The sequence below is a fragment of the Pithys albifrons genome, chromosome Z (assembly GCF_047495875.1).
Source record: "Pithys albifrons albifrons isolate INPA30051 chromosome Z, PitAlb_v1, whole genome shotgun sequence".
NCBI classification, from domain to species: domain Eukaryota; kingdom Metazoa; phylum Chordata; class Aves; order Passeriformes; family Thamnophilidae; genus Pithys; species Pithys albifrons.
The window spans coordinates 27,676,182-27,692,609 of record NC_092497.1 but is presented as its reverse complement, the minus strand read 5'-3'; the positions used below and the strand labels follow the sequence as shown (position 1 = coordinate 27,692,609).

Genomic DNA, 16,428 nt, shown 5'->3' with positions numbered 1-16,428 from the left:
CTGAGGATGTGCAGAGCACCTGCTTCCAGCAGCAAGTGCTGGAGGGGAAGTCTGCATTGGTGATAGAAAATTATGTAGAAGAACAGAAAGCAAAGCAGTGCATGTGTTCAGGGGTAAGGTCTGAAGCAGATGAGAACAAAACTGTAATGAGATCTGAAAACAGCACTGATTCTGAAAAGCCTCACTCTGACCAATTTTCTAGGTTTCACAAAACTGTTTTGTTTTAGTTATTCCAGGTAAAAGGGGTTGCTCTTAGTAAGTCAGCATCTTTAAGTGAGTTCTGGGAACACAGTTATTGCCAAAGAAAAGTACTGGCCTTAAAATCAGGGTGATCCAGTAATCTCTTAAGACCTTGACAGCTGCCTGAATGCAGCATTAGCACTGTCTGGGGAATGTGGGGAGGCTTAGAGGAGCTGTATCTTACAAAAAAGGAGCATTTTGCAGGGAAATCAATTTTAATGTAAGTTTTACAGAAATTGCACAGAATATTCTGAGTTGGAAGGGACCCAAAAGGATCATTGAGTCCAACTCGTAAATGAATGATCCACACAGGGATTGAAAGCACAACCTTGGTGTTATTAGCATCATGCTCTAACTAGCTGAGCCAATCTCAGGGTAGATCCTACTGCACCAAATGGAAAGTATTTTCCATCTCATTTTCAATGTTCAAGTGACAAGTAGACTTGGACAGAAAAAAAAAAGAAACCTGTATTCTTCAGCTCTACTGTGCACTTGCTCAACAATCATGAAGTCATGTCCTAGACCAGAGGCAAAGAGACACCCATGGGATGATACAACACACAAATTGAAAAATTCTGATTCCAGACGGCATCTAAGGCCATTGCAAAGGATTGAGGAAGCACTCCTGCACAATCCATTGCAAACAGCAGTTGCAGAGTTCTTGAATGAATGAGAGGAGAAAGATGACACTACACCTGTATATACTATTAATTATACAACTGTTATAATACAGTGCTGCTTTTGAAAGGATGTTGGAAAACCTGGAAGATTCAGCAGTGGCAAGAATGATTCATGGTATGGAAAAATTTGATTTGTAATGAGCAGTAACGGAAGTTAATTCCATTAAGTTTAACAAATATAAGTTTAAAGATGACTTAGATTTTGGGTTTAATTACCAATACAACAACAGATTACCTAGTATTTCAGCAGTTTCTAATTTTACTGTCATCATACAAAACACTGCATTGCAAGCCTGAACTCTTTGCTCCTTAAGAGGTGCAGAGAGTCCTGACTAAACTTGGTGCTGTGGAAAAGGTAGATCTTGAGTGTATTTGTCAGAAAATGGAGCTGGAATTTGAGAGCGAGAACTGCCACTTTGGTGTTGACTAAACGTATGTTGTCCATATGTTGGATGCAGCAGCTAGATAGGGCCTAGGAAAAGCTGTGACAGTTCCAGCTTCCTTTTTGTCCCATCCAGTATGGGCACAGTGAGAAAGTATCATAGGTGCTAACTTAAAGAAGAGGGTAAACAAAAAGATAAGCAGCCATTCAAGGGTGAAGCCATTTCGGAAGTGATGGTGGTAATTCAAGAAATCTTTAGCAATGGCTTCAGGCTTCGCTTCCCAGACCTTTATTCTTCTAAGCAAAGTTTATTTTTTCACGTGATGGACTCTGTTAACCATACACACACAAAGTTCTTGTATGACTAACCTGAACCTTCGACTTTAAATACTGTGCCAAGACCCTTAAAAGTGCTTTCTCTTGAGGCAGAAGATACACTATACTCTGTAATGGAGCAAAACAACAACAATGTAGAAGACTTCTCTTTGAATGTCTTTTCTGTCACTCCTTGTCGGCCAAACAGATCTGATGCCCAGGTGTCAGATGGGGATAAAGCTGGCACCACTCTGCTCTTTTCAGGTGTGTTTTTGGGACTGGTGGGGATCACTTTCACCGTGATGGGATGGATAAAATACGATGGCATTACTCATCTGGAATGGACTCAGTTACTCGGGCCTATTCTGCTATCTGTTGGGGTGACCTTTATTCTGATTGCTGTTTGTAAATTTAATATGCTTACATGCAAACCCTGTAAAGAAAGAGAGGAAAATATGTCAGACCTTGACCAGACTGCAAGCGGACAGTCCTTTGTCTTCACTGGCATTAACCAGCCTATAACTTTTCATGGTGCCACAGTGGTACAGTACATCCCTCCACCGTACCCATCCCAGGAAGGCATTGCTATGAGTCCCAGCTACCTTCACCCAGTGCTTAGCTGCTGCAGTGCTGTTTCCTCCAGTGCCTCTCCGGTTCCCACCCCAGGCTCTCCTCACTTCTGCCCTGCTTACCCACTGGATAACCTGGCTTTTACTGGAGATGAGAACTTCACTACTTATCCTGCAGAGAACACCAGGAATCACAGGTACATCTTCTGAAATGCCTTAGTGTATTTGGACACAGGCTTCTGAGTATTTTAAGTACTGTGTGTGGTTTCATAGGAAGCAACAGCTAGTCCAGGGTCTTTTCATTCCTCAAAATTTTTTTTGTCTTTGTTAAGAATTCCTCCCAAGTAAAGAGGAAGGAGGCATACTTTTCCTGGAAAGCATTTTTATCCAATTTAATTTCATTTTTTGATGCCTTTCAATTTTCAGTCTACTAAATCTCTTGCTATTTTTGAAGATGTCAGTATATATGCACCTGTCTGTTCCAGGTTTTTTACACTTATCTTACCATTTTTAGGTTATTTTATGTACAGGCAGAGGCTTCCAATCAAGCATATTCAAAACAGATGACTAAGCACACAAAAAGCATCTCTGCAACAATGCAAGAATCAATCTGATACCAGATGCTCTCCCTCCTGAATATGCCTGGTCACAACATGCTCCTCTCCTAGTGTAGAAACCTTCCAGCCCTTACTCTTTAACTAGTTTTGAGGCGCAAATAAGGTTGCTGCTATTATATAGCACTATGAAACTGCATAAATTGTACACAAATAATTTTATGTAGTTATTTCCTCTAAGGAAAAATATTCTGATTACAGGAGTTACTCAGAATTATATTCTTCCTAAGGCACAAGTCACTGTTAGTTCATTTATCGAAGTTTGAAAAACTGCTGACTGCCTCATTGTCCTCAGCAACACGGAAGACAGACATATGCAGGAAGAAGACAAAGGTCATCTAACACTTTCATACTTCATACAAAAAATCCCCAAACAGAGCAAACAACTGAATCTCAGTAAAACTTCATCTCATAGCATTTTCTCAAGAAACCAGGAAGTACTTCACCCAGATAAGGCTGTTAGGATGGAGCACTGAGATAAGTTGTATTCTTTGTGTTTGGTAAATCCTTTTTTGTATCTGCTCCTCTTTACCTTTCCAGGTCAGAGGACAGCTCTGATGAGACAGAAGAACTGGGGGAAGACTATACCTGTAATAACTTGTCACCTCCACGTTATGAGGAAATATACCCACTATCTTCATAAAATCACCATGGGCAACAAATGACATTTCTAAGAGATACCAGCATGAATCCCAAAAAATTATTTCTTTAAGCACTTGTGGGATAAGCAAGTGTGAGCAACATCTTGGTACTGATAAACAATTCAGCATCACTGAAGATATTTAACCAATACCTTGTTTTTCTTTGTCAAAATTTGTTAGCCCTTTGTGGTACAGTTTAGCAGAGCTAATAATTATTTAGCAGCAAAACTATTAATAGTAAAGCTATTAAACTCAACGATCTAAATCCATACTAGGACTGCTCAACAAGAAGCTTGATTTTCTTGCTTACTGAAACCAGTGTGAACTGTGAATCCACAAGATGTTTGTGGAAGGTCAGGATTATTCCTAGACATTCAGCATCAATAGAAAACACTTGATTTATTCTTGATATGTTTTTACTCTTGATTACTTAGGAAACTTCAAAGGTGATCAAGTGTCTGATCCATAAAATTGCATATTAGATCTTAATTCTGTTTGAATCTTTAGCGTAACTTAACTCATTAGTAAGTCCAGTCTACAGATTAGACTCTCTCTGTTTTGTTTATCTGAAGAACCCTGTCCTGTACTACAGTCCAGTCCTGTAGGCATTTTTGGAGCACCCTGCTTGAACCAGAGCATTTCAGAACAGAGAAAACACAAATATTGACCTCTGCCCATTTACACAGATCTCTAGGAGATGCTGCATGCATCACATTCAGTTCCCTTCCCCACATGCTGAGATGCAAAGCACTGTCTCCCATCAGGAGCCCTAGTAATAACTACTGGGTTAACATCTCTAAAGAAAATGGCACCTTTCTGAAACCTTGATAGGGCTGTGTGGTCCTACACATTTAATGACTTTGACATTCACAACTTCTACCTGCTGCACCCTCACCCTGTGAGAGACTGTGTGTTTTAGGCACACAACTCAATCTGTATCCCCAGAGCATCCAGGCAACTGTGGGCTGCAGTGAACATTCTTGCTCAAGTTCAACTTTCAAGATCAGCACGGTTCCAGCCATTGTATCTGTAACAACGTATTATCTCACTAGATTAGATCATGGTGCTAATGAACACCAGGGTTGTCGGTTTGATCCCTACATGGGCCTTTAACTCTAGTGTTGAACTTGATGATCCTTTTGGGTCCCTTCCAACTTAGAATATTCTGTGATTCTGTCTGCGCTGGTTCAAAGGTAAACCAGCAGGAGAAATGAACCCAACACAAAAGAGATTATAAGTCAGAGTTACAATTTAATAACAATATTACAATAAATTCAATGGTACAAACAGAGATTGGTTTTAACTCACAAAAACCAGAAGTATAACCCAGCATCCTGGGGCACAAACACAATGGTGTTTGTTAGCCCCTGTGCTTAATCCACATGGTTCCCCCAAGTCCAAAGTAAAAGGAGGTAAAAAACCTGTTGGTGCAGCTGACGGTTGCAGTCTGGTGAAGAGTGGTGGTCGCAGTCTGGTTGAAAGTGGTGGTTTTCTCCTGTCAAGATTCTGGCCCTCCTCTGGATCTGACAAGTGGTTCACTGAGGTCTTCAAAACCCCATATTATATACCCTCAGGTCCAGGTGGGAGCACCCAGCACCTCCCCCAGGGTGGGGAGTTTCACAATGGGCAATCTGACTCTGTGAGTCATGGGGTATTTTGGAATCATTGATGACCCATTAGCAGACATGCCTCCTCAGACTGGGTATAAAGGCACTAAGGACTCCCTGGAGGGGAGTTGTCACAGCTCTTATCTCACAGGTGTCTTTCACACCCAGCTCACAGCCTGAGGGGTCAGGTGTGCTCTGGGCAGCTGCAGCAAATGGTCCATTGTTCTTAGGAAATGAATAGAGGGGGTAGAATACACAGCTTTTGGCCACTGCCACACAATGATAAACTGGTCCCACCTGCTGAACTAGGACACTGTGAAATGTATTTACAGCTGTGTCTAACAAAGAATGGGGTGTATAAGCTCTGAAATCTTGCAATCTAGAATGGATATCCAATATAGCTTTGCTCAGGAACTGTTTAAACCCCAGAGAAATGAGGTTGCTATGAGTTCTCAGATTTTTATTTTGTATTTCCAGATTCTATGTCTAGAAGTGCCCTGACACAGCTAGACAAGCCAGTATTTTGCTGTTCAGGATCCCATCAGGTTTGCCTGTGTCCTTCAAAGGGGTCAAACCAAAAGCTGTCCTCAGCCCTCACCTGCTGGAGTGGGCACCACAAAAATGCTCAAGAGGGCAATGGTCACCATTCAAAGTAATGAAGCAGTGCACTGCTATCACGCCTATGTGTCAGTCTATAGTCTGGCATAACACAGCTAAAGACACATGTCCATTATGGAATGCGTAGACTTTTTCTTGACAATACAGCTGTCTCAGCTCTTCCCAGATTTCATCCGTGATTGATCTCATTCCTAAGGGCTGGAGAAGCTTGACACTTGACCATGGACAGTTGCATGCCAAGCTGATCTAACAGCTGGAAGTCATGGGCTTTCCATGCAGCCTCCCTAGCAATCCGTGGCTCTAGAGGAAGAGGTGCATTCAGAACATTGTCCTGTTGCACGGAGCTGCAAGTGCTCACAGACCTCCCTTTCCTGTATACTTAGAGGTTGCCAAGAAATAAAGCACTTTTAGAGGGGCACAAGGCACTCACTGTGCTCCACAGTGATGGACAAGACACTAACAGCACTAACAGAGGTCATATTTGGGACAAAATATTTAAACTGACTCAAGGCTGGATTAGCAACTGAAGCAGCAGCTACTGGATGGTGACTACAAACTATGTGTGGGGTTCTTCTCACTAGAGAAATATGGGGCATGTTGACTTTCAGCAGTGATGGCCTAGTGTTAGCAGGTAGGCACGTGTAGTTGGAGAAAGGAAGGCACACTGTTTTTAGCATGATCTCTATGGGATTGAGTGAGAGAACAGAAGATCTAAAAATAAATGTAGATTTCTCTTATGGAAGTCTCTTGCTGCTCTTCCAGAATTTACACGGAGGTGAACTCATCCTCCCTCCACAACAGGAAACTGAAAGGTTCCAAATCCCCAGTTAATTCCACATGGACAGATCCTTGCACTTAGCATGTAGTTCCACTGACTCCAGCAAGCACTGCAGTAGCACAGAGGTCAGGCTTGATGGATCCAATTGCAGGACTGGGGTCAAAATTTCTACCAGGTCACCCTACCCCACAACAGGAAAATTCCTTCAGTCAGAAACCACAGACTTTTCCTGCTGCTCTTTCCCTCCTCACACACACATATATGTGGCATAAACATGTTTTGTGGGGTAATCATATCCTTATTTTTATTACATCAAATCATACTGTCCGAGTAAATGAAAATACCCAGAAGGTTGCACTGTGGAGTCCATATTTATTCTAAAGTTTCCTTCTGTAGACATTAAATTCATTGAAAGAGCTCTGGGTTTCTTTTCAAAAAGCAAACTGAATTTTAAATTTAAATAGCTGTATATTAAAATGATCTTGACACATCAGGTGAATTCTGCCTCAGTTCTGTGGGAGTCTTGTAATGCTGAAGAGCTATTTGAGTAGCTCCAACTTGATGACATTTCCTTGCTGTATCAATTGCTGATTATTGTTTTTAAGAGTAGAGAAAAATTTATGAAAACTTTTCTTTCTCCTCCTTCCATCTTTTAGTTTTGGCCTTTTTTCTAACTTTTTTAAAATTTATTTCTAGTGTGGTTTTTTCCTGTTTGCATGGGGGGCAGTTGGTGTTGGTGTGGGGGTTTTTGTGGTTTGTGGGAGGCGTTACTGTGGTGGGTTTTGATTTGTTCCACTTTGGTTTTTAGTGTGGAGGTTTGTTTGGTTTTTTGTTTTACTGTGGTATAACCATCACAGGAATTCTTTTCTCAGCATTACAAATTCTTTCTGCTCTGTGGTGAGTGAAAGAACAAAACTGTTTGGCAAGATTTTCAACCAAGGTGAACTGTAACAGCCCTTCTAGAGTATACCAATTTAGTTTGAAAGAGCACCTGGAAAATTGTATTTCAGATTTTGCTCAATTCAGTTTTCATTTAAACTGATGCTCTTCAAGCAAAATTACCTTCTCCCACATTGCTTGCCATGCTACTGCAGATGTACAGAATGTTGGTTTTTATAGTTAAAGTTGCCTTGCCCTCAGTCATAGTGACAGAATGTTGTATGTGAGTTTTCAACTGTGTAACCCTCGGGATTTTTCCTAATATGGCTCTATTTATAAGATTTTGACTATAAGCTGGTTAACATATGAAATCGGTCAAGATATGTCTATTGATATGAAGCTGAGCATGATCTGTTCATTGCAGTAAAAATTCTGCACAGGGCTGTTCTAAGATCAAGGAGCTGTTTCCAGACACTAAATGCCACATGTCAAACAGAGCTGCAGGGTGCAAATTTCTTCTCAGATAAAATCCAAATCCAAAGTCTGATTTTTAATATCGGCACTGCCGTTGTCTACCAGGCAACATGAGAATATATGAGGCACAGTTCAGTTTGCTTTGCTCTGGCAGCACTTTCTCACAGCAACTAGATCTCACCAGAAGTGCCCATTCCTGGCACAGATGCTCCTGAGCAAGTGATGCTCCCCTGCACTTGTATACCATAGCTCAGAGTCCGTGCTGGAGGGGCTGCTGAAATCCTTTGAAGAGCTATTTTTAAACTGAACTGAGATTTGGGAAATCTGGGTCTCGGGGGAAGGCAGGGGGGGGAAGAAAAAAAAGAAAACACGCAAACAAACGGGGGGGCGGGGGGGGGGGGGGGGGGGAACACACCAAACAAAACAAAAACAAACCAATCAATCAAGAAAAGGAAAAAAAAAAGAAACACAAAAAATCCCCAAATGCCACCAGAACAAAAGAGGAAAAAAACAACAGAAAACCAACCAAGCAAAAAACTCAACCCATACCAAACCAAAAGCCATAAAAAAAGAAAACCACATCCTCCCCCCGCCATGGTAAGTAGGGCTCGTTCCTTTCCAGAGAGCCCTAGTGATGCGCACGGCAGGCCCTTGGCGCGCCGGCCCCTCTCCACGGGCAAGATGCTGCGCCGCGCCCTCCATCGCACCCGCACCCCGAGCCGCAGCTCCCGCTGGGCGCTGTCCCGGCTGGACCAGGGCCGAGCAGCTGCCCCGACCCGGAGCGCTTTGGCCGGAGGCCCCTCTGGCCCGGCAGGAGGCTGTGCTGCCTCACCGGCACCGCCAGGGGGAGCCGCAGGGCGGCCGAGCAGCGACAGGGGTCGGGGCTACCGGGGGCGGGTTGGGGGGACCGGGCCTGCCGGGGCCGGGTCGGCGGGACCGGGCCTGGCGGGGCCGGGTCGGGGGGACCGGGACAGCGGGGCTGAGGCTGGGGCGGCGGCGGCGGCGGATCCGAGGCCGGGGCGGCGGGGCCGGGGCTGGCGGGACGGGGGCGATGGGGCCGGGGCGGCGGCGGGGCCGGTGTGCCCGGTGCAGCCCCGCACCAGAGAGCGGCTGTGTCGCGTGGCTTTGAGGCGATCCTGTCCCCACACTGACTCGACGCGTGGCAGAAGCGCAGAGCCGGTATCTTTTAACCTGCTGCCTCCTTGTGTGGCACCTGGCGTTTGAGCCCGGGGAGCCGAAGCTTTTCTCCTTTGATACGAATACTAAAGATGCTGTTGAGAAAAGACCCTGAGCTCCCTTACAAACGAGACCTGGCTTGTCTAAGGAAACCGTGGTGAAACACCCAGTGAAACAGACAAAGAACAGGGTATCCTCGCTCCCACAGCCCGGACATCTGGAAGGAATCTGGCTTGGGGAAGATTCTGCACAGTGCACTCTCATGCACCACCCCCCTCCTTCTCCTCACCCCTGTGACCTAATGGGACAGGCTTCTCTCTGCATGAAGGAGCAGGGGGGAGTCCAAGGGTCATTTGCAAAGAACTAGGGCATGCTGTTTATATACAGCACCTACAATAATCTGTGTCTGCTGCAAGTATCATTATTGGCTCCACTTTAGCTGTCAGGATGAATAGATATCAACAGGACGTGCTGAACGTCGCTGTTGCCACTCCATCCTCAGTGTGAATCAGTGCGTCTGTCAGGGAAGCATACAGCAGGGCCAGGTGGGATCTCATGGATTGTGCAGCACTGCTCAGCAGGAGTGGGCCTGAAAAGGAAACAGCAGGTGCAGAAAACATGGTGTCCATATTCACTGCATGTTGGAGAGGTTTCTATCAGACCTATATCCGTCCTGTGGACTGGATGCTGATTAGCAGTTGAAATACGCATATTGTTCTCCTACGGTATATTTTCTGGTCCAGCTTCATCGAATAGAAGTTATTCATCTCACACCTGTGATGTGATGCAAAACCTCACAGCCCAAGTGAGGCCTCTAGGGAGAGTCTCTTCAAAAGCACCTGATTTAGAGGCACTCATTGCCCTACATGCATGGGGTGACTTGCAGCAGCTGCAGAAGTTACATGTGGTAAAGCAGACCCATGAGGACCTATCTGAGAGCTTGGCCTCAGCTTCCTGACTCCAGCTATGGCACGGAGTACCAGTACTGATGGAGGTTACTTTGAGAGATCTCAGGGTACAGTGTCAACACTTCCAAAGGTACATTAGTCTAACCTTCAGATGTAGCAGCCTTGTGTCTTCTAGAATATTTGGGAAGCAACACGAAGTTTTTCCATGAGGAACAGGAAAAATGTCTCCCTAGCTATTGTGATCATATACCTCATCCCATATGTGATAAAGCACAGGGTCAAGGGTAAATCAGTAATGCCATGATTGTTTGTATCTGTTGTGTTGGCATGTCTAATGAGCAATTGATTGCATCTACACACACTGTTTAGCAAACACGATGGGGCATGCCAAAGGAGTGTAGTTGCTGTACTTATTTTGTAAAATCCTAGGATTATTGTTCTCCTGTTCAGGTTATATCATGTCAGATTTTATTTGTTTATATGTTTGTTTTCGCAAAGCAATCATCAGCCTATATGTGAGATGCTGCGTTTTCTTCATAGGGAACAGGACATGCTATTTAACAGCTCTGGGCAGATGACCTGATAATTTCATGTTTTGCATAGCTGCAGTGGCCTATTTACTTACAGTTCAGTGGGTCCTATCAACAGCTTAGCTCTAAGGTAAAGCTTCAGGCTCTGTCAGCTAGAAGACACACCTAAGGAAATGAACAATAATGCAGCCCAAATCCATGGCTTCCAAAATACCCCAAACCAACCAACCAAAAACCCCAAACCAAACAAACCACAAAGCAAACCCCCAAACCAACAAAGCAAAACCAACCAAACAAAAAACAAACAACCAAACCCCCAACACCAAAACAAAGAGTTGTGTATTTTCAACTTCTAATCACGAAACTGGTGTCAGCAGCCATGCTAATGGACAGTGCTTCGGGCAACCTTCTTGTTTCTCTGCTGCTACACAACCCCAACCCAGGCAGAAACAGTCAACGTTGGTGTTCAAGGCAGCACTGACTTGTCACTTGTCACATTGCTTTGTGTCCCCTGGCACCTGCCACACATCCTTGGGGTCAGCTGACACAGCATTGCCTCACAGAGAGGCCTGGTGAAAGCTGGCAGCTTGAGAAGGCTGTGATTTGCACCTCTTTGCTGTTTCTGTCATCCTTTATTTTTCACCATTTAACATGCTACCTTCTACTCATGTAGAGCAGGACAAGAATTACAACGGCACATGCATCATGATAATCATTTCATTTTCATTTTCAAAGAACACATTAATTAGATAATCATTTGGTCTCGCTCTGCTCATACCCTCAAAAAGGAGGAAGAAAATAAACTGAGACTTCAGCAAAACCAAATATTTTCAGAACTGTAGAGGTGCTATAGGATTTATTTGCCACAAAACAGCAGTTCTCTGCAAAACATTCCATGAAAATGGACAGAAAAAGATGAACAATTTATTGTAAATAGCAAGTCACATAGCTCCAAATTTGTACATATATAATCCAGCAGCACACTGATTTTACTAATCCTGGTGGAACATTAAAAGGGAGATAAATATTATTTTTATTGTCTTTGCTTATATAAGGCTTATATTTTCTACTTCCCCATATTTTGCCCTCAAATTAGAGGTACTTGAGTGTTTTGCAATGTGCCAACACTCTTCTATGTTGTTTTGGTCTTTTGCAGACACACAGATCCTCATGCCTTCCATGCTGGCTGGACACAGACTGATCAGGACACCCATAGACAGCACTGTGCTGCCACAGGGGCAAACACAGATACACATGAACTTAGCACACACACTGAAATAGTAGAATGACTTGTTTAAAACCACCTTTGGTAGGGCTGTTTCAGTGGCAAGTGGACTAATGTGGGAACTGATGAGAGACTGCAGCACTAGGATTTTCAAAGTGGAAAAGATTTGCATGACTCCTGCTGTGATAGGAAACGCACAAGTCCTTTCATAAATTGTTCAAGCCCCATGTTAAAATTACTTAGAATTCAGCCTCGGATTTAATGGAAGGTAGGAAAAGTCAAGAAGAGAAAGACTTAACATGGCAAAAAAGAGAAAGCCAGGTAATGTCTGAGGGGGGAGGAAATAAACTCCTTTTGAACATCATGCTACTTAATTTAAAGGCCTCTGCCTTCTCAACCTATACTCTGTGTGTTGCTCTTAGTATTGATGGTTAATCAAAATCAAGAAACAAATGTGTTAATCTTCAATGCTTACTTAGCCATACAGATCAGGAAGTGGGGACCCACAGGGTAGCATTAATAAGATGTTTTAGTCCTATGTTACATATTCAAGTACTTTATGTTACTTTCCTGTTATTTTCACAAAACCAACTTCTCCTCCATCTGTTTTTAGAAAAAAAACAAAATCCGAGTGAGCTGAAAAACTATGCCCCTGCTTCTAAACAAATAGTGAAACCTTAATGTGAATAAGCATGCTGTCATAAGCAAAGCCTTTTTTGTGATCTAACTGGATAACAATTGTCTCGGTTTGAGGGGAAAAAAACCAAAATGTTTTACCCACAAGCAGGGGAGGGGCCTCCTCCACGATAATCACACCACTCTTTATCAAATTTAAGAAAAGGAATTTTAATACAAGAAGGATAACTGCTATATATATATATATATATGTAAACAGACTAGTGCAACCCACTTCCCCAACACCACAAGAGAAAGAAAAAAACCAAAACAACAACAAAACCCAGCAGGTTTTCCTCCGGGAGAAAAGGTTATACTTAAGTGTCCATGTCACAGCCCGGCTGGCTGCAGAGGGAGTTTCAGTCCCTCTCCAGCGAGACAAACGAGCAGTGAGCTTTCAGATGGACTCAATCTCTTCCCCCTGTGTTCCCCGTCCAAGAAGCAGAAAGGTACGAGCAACCAGCAGCAAATCCAAGGCAGGCAGCAGCAGCAGCACGGCACGAAAAGTAGTCCGAAGTGGGCAGCGGCAAGACAGCCAGGAAAACCCCAGCAGTAACCAGCAGGGCAGCCTGCCTCCTTGGAGCCCCCACTCCCCCGTTCTGCCGAGCCAATACTGGGGAGAATATCCAAAAAAAAAAACCAAAAGAGACAAACCTGCCCCCACCCCAGCAATCAACAGTTAACTGCTTCTTTTGTTAACCGCTGGCCTGGGCAGTTAAGTGGCAGGGGAGAGAATTTACATAATAATCCCAAACTACAACATTATCCACCCCTAAATTCTCTTCCATGCAAATACTCTACATTAAACTTAAATTTTCTTTCAAATAATTAAGTGTTTACAAATACAGTAATATGAGTCGTTTACCCAGAGATAAGTTCCCCTTGAGGTACACATCGTGTCTCTCCATCTTCCTGCATCACCCACCAGGTGGAACCAGATCCTTGAGCAAAGACAACCCCACGAATGGGTTTGCCTTTGCCTGAGGCAGGGTTGATCCAGACTGTTTTCCCTAGCATACCTCTCAGGTGTATTACAGGGACTTTGTCTCCATCTACAGTGTGAAGGGGTTCTGATTGGGCAGGACCGGCTCGATTGACAGAGTCTCTAGTGTTGACTAGCCATGTAGCCTTTGCTAAGTGTTGATCCCAGTGTTTGAAAGTCCCTCCACCCAATGCCTTCAAAGTGGTTTTCAACAGTCCGTTACACCGCTCAACTTTCCCGGCAGCTGGTGCATGGTAGGGGATATGATACACCCACTCAATGCCATGTTCTCTCGCCCAGGTAGCAACTAAGCTGTTTTTGAAATGAGTTCCATTATCTGATTCAATTCGTTCTGGGGTGCCATGTTGCCACAGCACTTGTTTTTCCAGGCCTAGGATGGTGTTCCGAGCAGTGGCGTGAGGCACTGGGTGTGTCTCCAGCCACCCTGTGGTTGCTTCCACCATGGTGAGCACATAGCGCTTGCCTTGGCGGGTCTGTGGCAGTGTGATGTAGTCAACCTGCCAGGCCTCCCTGTACTTATACTTATCCCAGCGTCCACCATACCACAGGGGCTTCACTCTCTTAGCCTGTTTAATGGCAGCACATGTCTCGCAGTCATGGATAACCTGAGAGATAATGTCCATGGTTAAATCCACCCCTCGGTCTCGTGCCCATTTATAAGTGGCATCTCTGCCCTGATGGCCCGAGGCATCATGGGCCCATCGAGCCAAGAACAGCTCTCCCTTGTGCTGCCAGTCCAGATCTGTCTGTGATACTTTCACTTGCGCAGCTCGGTCTACCTGTTGGTTGTTGAGATGTTCCTCATTGGCCCAATTTTTGGGCACGTGTGCGTCTACGTGGCGGACTCTCACAATCAGCTTCTCTACTCGGGTGGCAATATCTTGCCATATATCGGCAGCCCAGATGGGTTTCTCTCTGCGTTTCCAATTGGTTTTCTTCCATCGGTCTAACCATCCCCAGAGAGCATTGGCCACCATCCATGAGTCGGTGTAGAGGTAAAGCTTTGGCCATTTCTCCGTTCAGCAATGTCCAGGGCCAACTGCACGGCTTTAAGCTCTGCAAACTGACTCGACCCACCTTCTCCTTCAGTAGCTTCTGCAACTTGTCGGGTGGGACTCCATACAGCTGTTTTCCATTTGCGACTAGTCCCTACAATGCGACAGGAGCCATTGGTGAAAAGGGCGTAGCATATTTCTTCTTCTGGCAATTGATTGTATGGTGGAGCTTCTTCCGCACGTGTCACCTGCTCTTCCTCTTCATCTGCTAGACCAAAATTTTCACCTTCAGGCCAGTTTGTGATGATTTCCAGGATCCCAGGGCGATTTGATTTTCCTATACGGGCGCGCTGCGTAATCAGGGCAATCCACTTGCTCCAGGTAGCATCAGTGGCGTGATGTGTAGAGGCAGCCTGTCCTGACAACATCCACTTCAGCACTGGTAGTCGAGGTGCCAGAAAGAGCTGTGCTTCTGTGCCAATCACCTCTGAGGCGGCTTGAACTCCTTCATAGGCGGCTAGGATCTCTTTCTCTGTGGGGGTATAGTTGGCTTCAGATCCTCTGTAGCCTCGGCTCCAGAATCCAAGTGGTCTGCCTCGAGTCTCACCAGGCACCTTCTGCCAAAGGCTCCAAGACAGGCCATTATTCCCAGCGGCGGAGTAGAGCATGTTCTGTATGTCTGGTCCTGTCCTGACTGGTCCAAGGGCTAAAGCCTGAGCAATCTCATGCTTGATCTGGTCAAAGGCTTGTTGCTGCTCAGGGCCCCAGTGGAAATCATTCTTCTTACAGGTTACCAAGTAGAAAGGGCTTACGATCTGACTGTATGCTGGGATATGCATCCTCCAGAACCCTATGGCACCCAGGAAGGCTTGTGTTTCCTTTTTGCTGGTAGGTGGAGACATTGCTGTGATCTTATTGATGACTTCTGTTGGAATCTGACGGCGTCCATCCTGCCACTTCACTCCCAGAAACTGGATCTCTTGGGCTGGTCCCTTAACCTTACTCCGTTTGATGGCAAAGCCAGCTCCCAAAAGGATCTGGATGATTTTCTCTCCTTTCTGAAAAACCTCTTCTGCTGTGTCCCCCCACACAATGATGTCATCAATGTATTGCAGGTGTTCTGGAGCCTCACCCTTCTCCAGTGCAGTCTGGATCAGTCCATGACAGATGGTGGGACTGTGTTTCCACCCCTGGGGCAGTCGGTTCCAGGTGTACTGCACGACCCTCCAGGTAAAAGCAAACTGTGGCCTGCGCTCTGGTGCCAGAGGAATGGAGAAGAACGCATTAGCAATGTCAATAGTGGCATACCACTTTGCTGCCCTGGACTCCAGTTCATACTGGAGCTCCAGCATGTCCGGCACAGTGGCACTCAGCGGTGGGGTAACTTCATTCAAGCCACGATAGTCCACAGTCAATCTCCATTCTCCATCAGACTTATGCACAGGTGTTGTAGTTTGGGATTATTATGTAAATTCTCTCCCCTGCCACTTAACTGCCCAGGCCAGCGGTTAACAAAAGAAGCAGTTAACTGTGATCGCTGGGGTGGGGGCAGGTTTTGTCTCTTTTGGTTTTTTTTTTTGGATATTCTCCTGAGTCTTGGCTCGGCGGAACGGGGGAGTGGGGGCTCCAAGGAGGCAGGCTGCCCTGCTGGTTACTGCTGGGGTTTTTCCCTGGCTGTCTTGCCGCTGCCTACTTCGGACTACCTTTTTTTCCTGCCGTGCTGCTGCCTGCCTTGGATTTGCTGCTGGTTGCTCGTACCTTTCTGCTTCTTGGACGGGGAACACAGGGGGAAGAGACTGAGTCCATCTGAAAGCTCACTGCTCGTTTGTCTCGCTGGAGAGGGACTGAAACTCACTCTGCAGCCAGCCGAGCTGTGACAAAGACACTTAAGTATAACCTTTTCTCCCGGAGGAAAACCTGCTGGGTTTTGTTGTTGTTGGTTTTTTTTTTTTCTCTTGTGGTGTTGGGGAAGTGGGTTGCACTAGTCTGTTTACATATATATATATATATATATATATATATATATAGCAGTTATCCTTCTTGTATTAAAATTCCTTTTCTTAAATTTGATAAAGAGTGGTGTGATTATTGTGGAGGAGGCCCCTCCCCTGCTTGTGGG

The 16,428-nt window shown here is 45.0% G+C and overlaps 1 protein-coding gene across 3 annotated transcripts; it reads left to right on the top strand.

Annotated features, from left to right (window-relative positions):
- Nucleotides 1-1,675: 1,675 nt before the first annotated feature.
- TMEM174 (transmembrane protein 174) lies at nt 1,676-6,935 on the top strand. 3 transcript variants are annotated; one of them, XM_071581375.1, is made up of 3 exons: nt 1,676-1,881; nt 2,284-2,383; nt 3,341-6,935. In XM_071581375.1, exons 1-3 carry the CDS (start codon nt 1,752-1,754, stop codon nt 3,441-3,443), a joined length of 333 nt encoding a protein of 110 aa, XP_071437476.1. In that variant the 5' UTR covers nt 1,676-1,751; the 3' UTR covers nt 3,444-6,935. The 3 variants fall into 3 exon arrangements, with proteins under 3 accessions (XP_071437476.1, XP_071437474.1, XP_071437477.1); XM_071581373.1 differs by having other exon boundaries at nt 2,158-2,383; XM_071581376.1 differs by having other exon boundaries at nt 1,699-2,383.
- Nucleotides 6,936-16,428: the final 9,493 nt, after the last annotated feature.